The sequence below is a fragment of the Panthera leo genome, chromosome D1, assembly GCF_018350215.1.
Source record: "Panthera leo isolate Ple1 chromosome D1, P.leo_Ple1_pat1.1, whole genome shotgun sequence".
Classification (NCBI taxonomy): domain Eukaryota; kingdom Metazoa; phylum Chordata; class Mammalia; order Carnivora; family Felidae; genus Panthera; species Panthera leo.
The window spans coordinates 97894749-97907287 of record NC_056688.1 but is presented as its reverse complement, the minus strand read 5'-3'; the positions used below and the strand labels follow the sequence as shown (position 1 = coordinate 97907287).

Here is a 12539-nt window from a genome sequence, read left to right as displayed (position 1 = left end):
GAGCCAGATTCCCAGGGCTCTTCCTGTTGGCCAAGAAGCAGCTTACGCAAGAACTGGCTGGCTGGGTAGGTTCGCTGGGGATGTGAGGTTGGCTGCTGCCCCTGCAGTCACCTCCCCTTCGGCTGGCACGTGGCAGGAGGAGGAGCTCCACACCCAGCCGCTCCTCCTGAGAGCTAGCTCACGTGCAGAGATGTGTGACCTGGCCTCCTGGCAGCCACCACTAGCTTGGGGGGGGGGGGGGGCAGGGAGCAGGGATGGCTGCTGGCTTGGCAGCAAAAGCAGCGGCAGCAGCAGGAGGGTGACAGCTCTGCCAGGGAAGGGGAGGGGAGGGGAGGGTTTCCTCCTAGACACTCTGAAAGCACACAGGCCAGTCCCTAGGGAAGGAGGCTGCTCTGTAGTTATCAGCCCCCCGCAGGGATCTCTAGAGCCTCCTGCACAACATCTAAATACATGGCCTGGAAACCCAGATAGCCAGGGGAGCCCGGGGAACTCACATTAGATACAGAAATTGGGTATATGAGAATAGAGCTCTGTCAGGAAGGTTACCAGGTGGGGTCCATTGAGGTCAGAGGGCAGCCTTTCAGGAGCAGGACACAAGTGGGAGTGCGAGTGGACGGGACAACAGATTAGGGGCAGATCTGTGAAGACCTTGCATGGGGATCCTCACTGCTTCCATCCCTCGGCCTTAGTGAGCCTCTTTGCACCCAAATCGGGTACAGCTCTTTGTGATCTGTTCCACAGGCCCCAACTTGGGCCCATTCTCTTCCAGATTCTAGAAAATGCCATACCTCATGTGCCAGGTGGCTCTATCGGTAAACCTCCCAGAGTTCTGCTCAGCAGGGGCCAGAACCACCAACTCCCATAATTGGCAAGCTGAGCCCAGGGACCCATTTCTCACCTGTCCAGGTCATAGAGAGTGTGAGAGTTCTCAGTCACCACCTCCACACCGGCCTCCTTAGCCATCTTCATGATGGCTGCGTCACGTTCTTTCCCAAAAGGTTCAGAGTCGTATTCAAAGGTCAAGCGCGTCACCCCCCATTCCTGTGGGGAGAGAATCTGTTATGCTAAACACTGTTTGGGGAGGAAAATGAAGCAGAGAACTCTGCTCCTTCCTTGCAGGAAACAAATCTGGAGACCTGTCAGAGTGGGCTGCAGAACAAACTAGGGACAAAGATTTGAACTGGAAAGCCAACAATCTGAGGTTCACAGGTTTGAGGAGAGCAGGTCTTTGAGGTGAGGCCAACAGCATGGCGACAGTGGAGCCCGAGACTGGTGGAATCAAGAGAGAGGTGGGTAGTCCTGTATGCTTGCTGGGTCCTGGGGGTAGGAGATTGCAGCAAGTGGCTATAAATACAACGCTCCCAGGGGAGGCCTACTGGTGGAGACAGCGCCCAGCATGCCTTTCCCGGAGCTCCTCAGGGCCCTGCAAACTTCTGGCTTGGTTTTCTTGGCAGACTTGTGCTATGTGAAGTGTCCTAATGGTTTCCACGGCAACACTCCTGAGGCCAGTAGCAAACAGAGCTCACAGGCTCTACCCAGCTCTCTCAGCAAGTCGGGGAAGGAGGCACAATTCTTAGTCCAGAGGTCAGAGAAATCAGACCAGAGGGGCCACATGCTAAAAAATAAAGGAATTCTTTTCTAAGTCTTTAGTGTTTTCTAGTAGAATTTTCTAGATTTCCTTGCAATACTGGGAGAAAGCTGGCCCAGTAAAAGATTGTACAGATAACTCACAGAAAGGCCTAGAACATGACTGTCAAGAAGAAATCCATATTCCAACCAAAGTCTCTGGCCATGGTCCCTTAAAACTCTAACCCCCCGGGGCAAATGCCCTTTCCATAAGGGACCTGACTCAGCTCTGTCTGTGGTGTGGGTCCTGAGAGGGCTGACTATCCCTCGTCTAGGATAACACGACTAAACATTTATTGAGCCTTTACCATGAGCCAGGTACCGTGTTTAGCAATTCATATAGATGACATTGCTAAATACTCATAACTCTGCGGATAGTAATAAAATATTATTAGATGCCACCTTCTCCAAGAAGCTTTCCTTGACCTTCTCTTTCAATAGGATTTTCCCGCAACTGGCGCTTTTTCCATCACAGCATTTACCATATGGCAATGAAGCTGCCCATTACTTGTCTATTTCCCACATTAGCATGTGAACTCTCAGAGCAAGAATGCTGTCTCATTCAGCATTACCCTAGTACCTAGCAGGGGGTCTAGGACATACTAGAAGCTCAATAAATATACAGTCGTCACCTCTGATCTGAAGGGGATGTGTTCCAAGACCACCAGCGGATGCCTGAAACTGCAGATAGCACTGAACCCTACATATAGTACTGTTTTTTTCCGACACGTATTTACCTATGATAGAGTTTAATTTGTAAGTTAGGCACAGGAGATTAACACAACAGTAACTAATAATAAAAGAACAATTAGAAAATATACTGTAATAAAAGTCATGCAAACGTGGTCGCTCTCTTAAAATACCTTATTGTACTGTACCCACCTTTCTCTTTGTGATGATGTGAGATGATAAAATGTCTACATGAGATGGAGTGAGGTGAATGATGTGTTAGGCGACCGAGTGACCTTCTGACATACAGTCAGATCATCTGCTTCCAGACTACAGTTGACAGTGAGCAACTAAAACAGTGAGTAAGGGGAAGGAGGACTATTATATGCGGAATGGCTGAATGATCTGTCTGAATTTCTGGGCTATTGCTGGGTTGGCCTCTGAGGTGCTAGGAGGAGAGGAGACAGGGGACACAATGCAGAGCAAGAAGCGAGGCACATGTGTTTAATGGTGTGGGGGTTAAGAACACAAATCTGGAGTCTGAGAGCGGGGCTCAAGTCTTAGATCACCACTTAGCTGCATGACCATGAAGTTATTGTTCCCTCATCTATAGAACAGGGACAGCAGCAGATACTCTTAGGCGGCTATGTGAATTAATACATGTAAAACACTTAGAATGCTGTTTGACTCACAGTCTGCCCTCAATGAACGCTATTTTCAGCACTATGTGATTTGTGTGTGTACGTGTGTGGGATGCGGGGAGGTGAAGTGAATGAGAAGGTATTTAGTAAGCTGCTTATCTTGACATGAGACCTCTCCTCTGGTCTTACCCCCCAGGAAGAGTAGGGAAGGGAGCTGGGGTGGAAAGGGGCATAAAAACAATCCTGCCCTGCTGTGGATGAGGACAGACTGTCCTAGAGCTCTCTGTCCGTGAGTACTTGTGCCTCTGTTTGGACCTTGAAATGTGCTTTAAAAAGAAAGCGGCTGGGGGTGGGGACAAGTGGACTGGCTACCTGACAGAACAGACAGAGGCCTACATGGTACCCAAGTGAAGATTTGTATCAATCATTTGCCCCAGGGGAGGCAGGGAGCTCCCTCAAAAGGGCTGATTTTGTTCCCAACAAGAACACAGCAAGACAGGAAACACCCTGTGCTAAATAAAAAGGAAAACTTGTCTTCAAACTCCTGGCATAGGAAGAGCCCTAATAAATCTTGCTGGCTTGAGCCAAGAAAACATCTAAGGAAGCCAGTGGCATCCGGGGTGGAATAACTTGCCACATCCCTTGTCTGGATTGAGCTGGGAACTTTCCAACAAGACAGTGGTTTCACAGAATTTTTCCTTTAACACAGTTTCCATTCTGTCGGCAAGCTGATTGGCTTTGCTCCCAACTTCCCTAGAGGCAGCAGTCAGAGCACGCTGACCGGTTCCATTCTCTCAGTCAGAACATCACCTCATTCAGTCTGCGGGGACACTCTGGAGAACAGCATCTCACCGTCTTCTCTAGGACTCTGCACACGTACCTTGAATAGCCTTGGGAACACGTCAGCGGGCTGTCCCCGGACTACAAACAGGCGAGAGTTCAGTTTCCTCAAACTTGTATCCAAATCTTCCAGAGACTGAAGTAGGAACCTGCAGAACCCACACAGGCCTTTTAGAGGTGACATAATGAAGAGGCATTCTTTTTCCTAACAAAGCAGGGAGAAGCTTACACTATGCTGAACAAGTAGCATCATTAGTACCAGGACCAGAGAGACCCGGGCACTACTCCAGCCATTACTTAACCTGTTTAGCTTTTTTCTTCTAATCCGGAACATGGAGCTGATGTTGGTACCGAGCTCCTAAAATTGCTAAGAAAAGAAAATCAAATAATGTGTGAAAAACATTTAGTGCAGTGCCTGGCTTATAGAAAGGCTGGGACAGATGTGAGCTTCTCCTCCCCGGGCTGTTTCTCTGTGGATCTGAGGGAAGTCACTTATTCCCTTGCAGCCTCGGGCCCTGTGTATGAATATTCACCCATTGTAAGGCTGCTGTGAAAATCAAAAGGGAGAACAGGGGAGAAAGCCATCTGAAAAATAAGAGCAATATTGTGTGGAAGCCTGAGGTCTTACCAGAGAGGAACAAGACTGCGAGAGCCCTGGCAAACCCTACCTCCCCGGGCCCATCGGACCCCTGCCTTGTGCATTCATGCTCTGGGCTGCACCTGTCTACCTCCGCAACCCCACAGCCTGGGCGGGGCCCCAGTTCTCAGGGTTTTGTTTGGCAGGTGGTTCATTCTCCAGGCCTCCAGCTGCCAGATTCTCACCCTAAGAGAGAGAAGGCCTTAGAAGGTACTTCTCTATAGGATACCCTCACATGCTTTTGGGGGTGGGGACCCCAGATACTCAAGAGACCTAGTCTTGAGAGCTGGATCACCACGGGGAAGGAAAAAGCATTTGCTGAGTGCCTTCGGTGTTCTATTTATTATTATGATGTGATCGCAAACATTTATTTACTGTTCGGTTAGGCACAACCACCTTTCTGAGAAATCTATCAATACCTTTTTATGACATGTGTGTGTTTTTTTTAAGTTTATTTAATTTATTTAGTAATCTCTATGCCCAACATGGGGCTTGAACTCACAACCCCAAGATCAAGAGTCGCATGCCAGCCAGGCACCCCTGACATGTGTTTTATTTTTAAATTAAATGAAATCAACATTTTAAAGATAACTATGTAATTCAAAATTCAAGTTGTAAAAAGTTTACACGGTAAAAAGTCTCCCCTTTGTCCATGAGGGATTTAATTCCCCTCCACAGAGACAAACAATGTCATTGTGTTATTATGTATCTGTTATGCTTTTTGACGTGTTTTCTTTTTAATTCTCTCAATACATTTTGAAGGGAAATATCTTCATTTTATAGATGAGGAAAATGAGACACTGAGAAGATAATTAATTTGCTTAAGATCATAATCGTTAAGTGACAAAGCTGGGATAGGAACCTGTGCCCCATTTCTAAAGCCTTTTAGTGACACGCCCGACACTCTTCCAGGGGCTGAGATGCTGCCAGACCTCATGTGTTCGGAATCTCTCTGACAAACACAAACCTGACTTTAGGCAACTCACTGACACTCTGATCTTCCTCAGGAACTAAGCCCTGACAGGTCAGCCTGGTTCGCAGATACCACTGCTATCTATATTTTGGTATCTCCCACCCATCTCTGTCAATGACGGAAATCACTAGGTTTTTTTTTGAACGCAACGAAACCCTGTGCCTCTTCCGCAGCACACATCACATCCCCTGACGACTGCAGACTTAGAGAAGCAGCCACCGTTCCCAGGCTGCCAACTAGAACCAGTCCCCACTGCTGAGTCTGACGTCTGCGATATGACACTCCCATGGCAGCGAATGCCACAGGCCCAGATTCCAGCATGAGCAGAGTCCTGGGCTCAGCCCAAAGCATCATGCCAGCTAGCAGAGACTCTCCAAGGCGATGGGAATGGAGACTGTTGCTTCACGCAAACCCAAAGCTCCGCCTCTGTGAATTTCTGTTTTTGAAAAACTGACGCCCTTAAAAAAGGAAAGCTAAGCCGGGAGTGACGCACTTGTGTCGGCCTCCTCCCAGGCTGCACCATTCCTCTCAAGAGGAAGATAGGAGAGACCGATGTAAATAGCCTCGTGCCACCTGAAACCTGGGCCCTGCCAGCGAGAATGCTGCAGGTGACTGGAGACCTAAATTCCACAACCTCAGGGCAGAAGGTCCTTCGTCTGCGGCTCCCAGGAATGTCCTTGCCATGCACTTCGGTGGCCTCCTCCCTCACAGTCCCCCAGGCTGCACAGGCTTTCAGTCTGAAGCTATAAATAAGGCTGACATGCACACGAAAGCTAGCTTCCAGCTGTTTCTACAGAACTTTATTTCCAGACCTCATTTACTGAAAGGAGAGATTCCTTGCAGCGGCTCTCAAGGAAGATAACCCCACGAGAGCCCTTTTCTTCTTTGACATGAGATGTCTACAGCTGAAGCAGGAAGCAGAAGGCCCAATTCTGAATTCAGCAACCAAATGATAATAATGATGACAGCAACAACTAACATTTGATGAGCATTTACAATGAACCCAGCACCAGTCTACTTATTTTACATACATATTCTCATTTAATTCTCAAACTGACCTATGAGGTAGATACTATCATTATTCCCATTTTATAGATGAGGAAACCGAGGCACAGAGTGGCCAGAATTCAAACCAGGCCGCCAGGCTCCATTGCTTCTTGACCAGGACTTACGATGTGAGTGCTGAGGCTGTGCTGTTCAAGACGCAGCCATCAAGGAGAACCACAGCCAACAACTTTGCTACCAGATCCTTGCTCCTCTGAGGATCAATGGCTGTGAATCTTCCAGAAGCTTGATGAAATGCAGAATCCCAGACAGACCTCCAGGATCAGAATCTGCATTTTAGCAAGAGCCCCTGGTGATTCCTTTGCACACGAAAGTTTCACAAGCACTGTTCTAGAAAGCTGAACTTCACTTCTAGCTTCTGTTTACAAGTTGCCTTTCTTTGCTTCTAATTTGTTTCTACTAAACTTTCTCTGAGATCCTGGTTTCTGCCTCTCCTTTGGTGCTCTAGATATGCTTTGTTACTTCCAACTTCCCCCGAGTCCAGCCCTACAGGGCTTCTCCAGGAAGGAGGTTTACAGGATGGCCCCCATAAGAGGCAACAGGCCCCCAGGAGCCCCAGCCTCCAGGCAGCCAGAGAAAGAGAAGCCACTGCTATGGTGGCTCACCTCACCTGCCAGGTGACAGCTTTGCGTAACACCAAAGAAACAGGGAGCTGCACTGCTACTGGGCAAAGGTTCACTGGGGCCGGTGTGTCCATTCTTTCACTGGAGAGAATTTTGGGCCTTTTGCCTTCCTTTAGAGCCCTCCTCTCCACATGGCCAGTTTCTCTTTACTCCAATAAGGGTGGACTCTAAAGAAAACTGGCCTGTGCACTGGAGATACCAGTGTTGGGGGCTGGCAGCTCACCCTTGGCAGCTCTAAGCTGAGCTCACATGGCCGAAATTTAGAGCACACGGTCCTATGTGAGCAGTTAAAGCTCACCCTTAGGATTAGATAACACGTGCAACTGAATTATATTACGTAAGTCCTCTGGAGCTAGAGGCAGACAGAACTGGAGAAGGCCAAACAGGGACTTCCAAAAATACAGAAAGGACTCTGTAATTCAGGGACTCCATGGGGCTAGCATTTTAGAATAAGACAGGCGGATTTTTAGAGAAGACCTTCCCCAGAGATGGAAGATTCTGTGTTGAGGAATATTTTATTTGTTGTTAATAGGAGGAGGGAGGATGACGGTGAACTCTTTTTTGGGTCCAGATTGCCCTTGACCAAAGTCCTCTGCTTCAAGCCAAGGTTATCTAACTACATGATGATATCATAGGCCTGCCCAGACTGACTACCTAGGATATTAATAGAAATTAATTTATCCTAAGTCAGAGAGTGTAAGTCCCATGGAAAAGGATAACCTAAATCCACAATCCATAGCAGGGATTGATCTCTCACCATCACTCTGAAATTAGGAAAGAATAAATATATTTTTATCTGAGAGAAAGATGAAGGTTTTTATCCCTTTTCCGGCAAATGGAAACATTTCCTCAGCAGCAGAACAGTAATGTGACTCGCTTGGATACCAGTGTGAAGAGCTCAGAGAAACTCACATTTCTCCCCCAGTAGACTACAATGCTCAATCCCCTGCTTGCTGACCGAGTTCCAGGGAAGAACCGGCTAAATCGACAGTCTCACAGTGATTAGCTCCCAGCACTGGGATGAGACACACTTGTTCTCATCAGGCATGCTGGGGAGGTTCCAGTTCACCTCACTTATTAATTCTGAACTATACAGGCTTATATCGTATTTCTACCAACTCCCCCTGTCCCAGAAGCTCCTGAATGCACCTGCAGCACAGAGCTAGGGAGAAAATGATTTAAATAAAGGTTTTAGTGAATTGTTGCCAACACCCGATCTAAGTTGCAGGAGCAAGAGGAAGGCAATACCCATTTTTAAATCCAGAAGCTGATTACCACCCCCCCCCTTTTTTTGGGTGGTCCTCACTGCAGAACCTCCTTCCAAATGCAGCAAATTTGGGGAAGGCAGGGCTGGGGAAAATGGCAAAGGATTAAGCCAACTAGCGCTTGACGAAAAAAAAGTCCTGAGGCTTATTGAGCTAGAATTAGCCCATCAACTTCCCACTACCACCAAGGCAAGGAGTAGGCTAGCCCTTCTGCTATGCTAATAAATATACAGATTTCTTGGTTGCCTTTCTCTGTCCTGTTTTACTCTTAGAAAGTGCCATTCATGGTTATTTTAATCTGATTCATCTGCTGAAAATGCTATGCGGGAGTAAGTGTAGGAAGTGCAGGAAGAGAACAGAATCTCAGATCTCGATTCCCCCCACCTCTTGCAGATGGCCCACGGCCCACCCTTTCTCGGGAGGCTTCTCTGAGGCAGCAACTGAAGTATCTGCAGAGCCTGGATGTTATGCTGCAGCACAGTCCTCCCAGACGACTCCCAGAGCCAGAAACAGCCGCTGGAAGATTACACATATTGAAGTTACGCAGAGGTACAGCTGGCTCCATCACTCTCCCAACCCCCAACCGAGTGTGTAAAACAGTCCCACAGCTCTGCCCTGGATCTGACCACGGGAGCAAAGTGTACGATGGGGGTGGCAGCAGTGCGACTGCTTCCAGGTCCAGGAGCAGTTATCGTATTCGATCTGTCTTGTGTTTTTTCACCTCTTCCTTCTGAATGCCAAAGCTAATTAGCCTCCCTGCCAATGCACTGCAACACATCTCCCAAGCTGTCGGGCTTGAGCCTGTGGTTCTCAGGCTTCACTGCACATGAGAGCTTTAAAAACCCTGATGCCCAGGCCGTAACCCAGAACCATTAAATCAGAATTGGGGGAGAAGGAAGTCCAGGCATCTGTTAAAGATCTTTTAGTGATTCCCATGTTCAGCAAGACAGATGCTGCTCTGGTCCGTCCCCCTATTTTATTTATTTCGTGGCATTCAGTTCTCCTGAATCGCGATTGTTTACTTGTCCTCCTTCACTAAAATGTAGGCTCCAGAAGCTCTGGACACCACAATGGCTTGTTCATTACTATGTCCCAGCAGCACCCAGAGCGGCGCCTGGCAGATTTTAGGCCCTCATTAAATCACTGTTCGATTAATATCTACATGCCTACACGGCCTTTGACTTCAGGATTTAACTCGGGCATGCGAGCTGGCACGTTCCTCTTCTCCTTCACTTGTTCAAAAGCACAATCACAAAAGAGTGACCCACAAAAATCCATACACACCTAGATCCTAGCAAACCTGCGTTTAAACAGCAGCAGCGGTTTTGGTGTTGAGTTTTAATCTCCACTACCACATACGTGTCAGCAGTCTTATGCGATGTCCCCCAATATCCGGCAAAACAAAACGAAACAAAACAAAACCTCTTTCATGACCACGCAGCAAGCAGGCGGTCAGACTGTATTTACTATGCTCTAATCGGCACACTGCCATAAGGAGAGGGGCAAAGTCTGAGGCCTTGTTTAACGTCCATACTAGGGACGGTCATTTGAGGATGTTTGTCAAACCCAACCTCCTATCTATAGAAACTGGAGCAGAGGCAGAGCAATAGAACAGCCCTGAAAACTGTGTGGGCAGGCTCTCCGCAGGACTATCTTTAGTTGTTCTCTCTACATAAATGGGGCAGGAGGGGGCATTTAATAGACCCACTGCTAGGGGCACTCACTCTCCTAGCAGGGCACATGCCTTGGAGAGGAAAAGAATGGTGAGCTGACAGCCACTGTATCTTGGGGATAACGCTGCCCACCCGTGCAACAAGGCCACAGGCAAACATTCCCCAGAGCAACGCAAACAAACCAAGGGACAGCTGCGGGGTGTTTTAAAGAGAGACGGGTACACGATGTCTCAAAACCTCTTGGTTTTAAACCCTGGTTACAGAGAAAAGACATCAGCTACCTATCTGTTAATCGTTCCCCATGATTCTGTCGACTGCATCTTCCTGGGAATCATCAAAGAGGGGTCTCCTTGATATCACAGCTATCCTGCTCCCTAACCTCAGCGCATCAGTGGATAAAAATCCAATGTATAGAGGCTCAACTGTCCTTTAAAATTAATCTCATGAGAAGAGGAGGAAACAAGTGACACTTTGTTTGCTTCTCCTTCCTTCCTTCCTTCTTTCTTTCTTTCTTTTTTTTTTTTTTTATCCTAGCAAGCTCATAGCTAGCAGCTGAGGGAATTCTCCAAAATGGGTTAGCATTTATCTAATGCTAAGCCAGAGCATTTGGAACGTGGCAGCTCGCATGCCCGAGTTAAATCCTGAAGTCAAAGGCCCTGTAGGAATGGAGATATTAATCGAACAGTGATTTAATGAGGGCCTAAAATCTGCCAGGCTCTCTAGCTCAGGACACAAAGTGCCTCTACCTGGACCAGCCCTTGGCGTTTTTATCATAAAGGGTAGACTGCACCTGCCTTATCTAATGCTAAGCCAGAGTCTCTAGACACCTCCAGAGGCAGGAAGGTTTTGGTGGAGGGAATTCAAGCAAGCCAGCTTAGAGATGACCTTCAGGAGCCCAGCAAGGGGCTCTTTACTTGAAGAAGGCCAGAGCACCTGGTGCACTAGGACTCAGAAACCCGTCCTTGCCCTCACATCACAGTATCTGCTTTCTTCCCCTCCCAGAGCACACCCCTAAGAGCCCTAGACCAGGAGTCCCTGCTCTGCCACTCCCTGGCTGCCAAGTCTTTGGGCAGGCCAACTTGTGTCTCTAGGCCTCAGGAGTCCCTGATCAATGGAGGGAGAGCACGATCTCTGTCCCGCAGGAATGCTGTGGGGCCCCAAAGGGGCCAACACACAGTGCGAACGCGGCCGTCAGAGGTCGAGCCCTGGCCCACCCAGGCCATTACTGAGATGACGAATTGCTTCCCCAGCCCTGGCTTCTCCCTTCTGGAAACCCAGTTCCGTCTCCCTGTCCCACCTCCCGCAGGCCGGGGTCTTCCGGCCGTGGGGACTGAGGGGCAGAGCCTCCCTGTCTATGGGGCGGAGGCGACCCGGGCTGTTCGCGGGAGCCCTCGGAGCCAGGCCGCTGCCCCCCGGGCCCCGCGACCCGGCTCTGGACCCCCTTACCTCCAACGATTGATCCCCACTGAGGAGGAGGCCGCGAACCAAGGGTCCAGGATGTAAACGCAGCGTACGCAGCGCGCCCCGCGCACTGCCGCCAGCAGCGCGGGGTTGTCGTGGAGCCGCAGCCCTTTGCGGAACCAGTGCACTGAGGAGGCGCCATCCGCTCCGGCTGCCGGCGCCGGGGCCGCCGCCGCCGCCGCCACCGGGGCCGCCGACATCACTGCTCAGACTGCTCAGGCCTCCGCCGCTCCGCCTCCGTCGGCGACGCGGGCCCCACCTCCGGCCCGCCCAGTGACCTATGACGTCGCCGCTCCTCACTGTGGCCCCGCCCCCGAGGCCCTAGAGTCCCTCTCCCATTGGTTGGGCGCCTCCCGCCGGGCGATTGGCCCAGCGACGCCGAGTCCGGCACCGCCCCCTCACGTTCCCACCATGTGTCGGTCGGGCGCTTTGGAGGCGCCGGGCTGGGCTGGTGACGCAGGCTGGAGATCCCTGCAGAGGTCTGGGCGTGGAAGGAGTCTCGAGGCCCAGCGGATTTCTCACATGCGTCCTGTTCTAAACCTGCCGCTGGAAGCGGTCTGGGCTGGTGGGGAATTGCTATGACTCCAGCCAGTGACTTAACCAGCATCATCTGCTTCTACCTCTGTTACATCATCTGCAACATTCTACTACAGCGACCATTTATTGAGTCCATTTTATATACCAAGCAACGTGATAATATCCCTACATAGACTATCTCATTCACTATTCTTAACGCAGCCCGGTTGTGTTCACTCAACAGACCTCAGTGAATGAGCTGTTACTATTCTCAATTTAGAGGCAGAGAAATCTGAGGCTGCCACAGTGGAGTCACTGGCTTGTATCATAAAGCTAATAAAAGGATCCCACCCAGATTATTCTGAATCCGAAGCTTCTCCTTTTATCCACAAAGCTCTACTTTTATCTTTGTGGAGCTCTTTGGCATTTGCAAGTGACAGACTCTAAAGAGGGAGGGGGAGTGCCCTGGTGTGCAGCAGTGGAGGGATTGAGAGTAGGGACTGGCAGTGTGGAGGATGTGGATTGAGATAGTAATTATGCCATGAGATGA

The 12539-nt window shown here is 49.5% G+C and overlaps 1 protein-coding gene across 4 annotated transcripts in view; it reads right to left on the bottom strand.

Moving 5' to 3' along the window:
• CRY2 (cryptochrome circadian regulator 2) overlaps positions 1-12045 on the bottom strand; it is a 34609-nt gene extending 22564 nt beyond the window's left edge. For 2 of the 4 annotated variants that reach the window (XM_042903947.1, XM_042903948.1), the window contains exons 1-4: positions 11459-12045; positions 8724-8855; positions 3817-3925; positions 899-1041 (exon numbers count right to left, since the gene is read on the bottom strand). In XM_042903947.1, coding sequence (XP_042759881.1) covers positions 899-1041; positions 3817-3925; positions 8724-8855; positions 11459-11673 — 599 coding nt within the window. In that variant the 5' untranslated portion in view covers positions 11674-12045. The remainder of the gene's footprint in view (positions 1-898; positions 1042-3816; positions 3926-8723; positions 8856-11458) is intronic. The other 2 variants (XM_042903946.1, XM_042903949.1) reach the window with 2 other exon arrangements.
• Between the last annotated feature and the right edge of the window lie 494 nt (positions 12046-12539).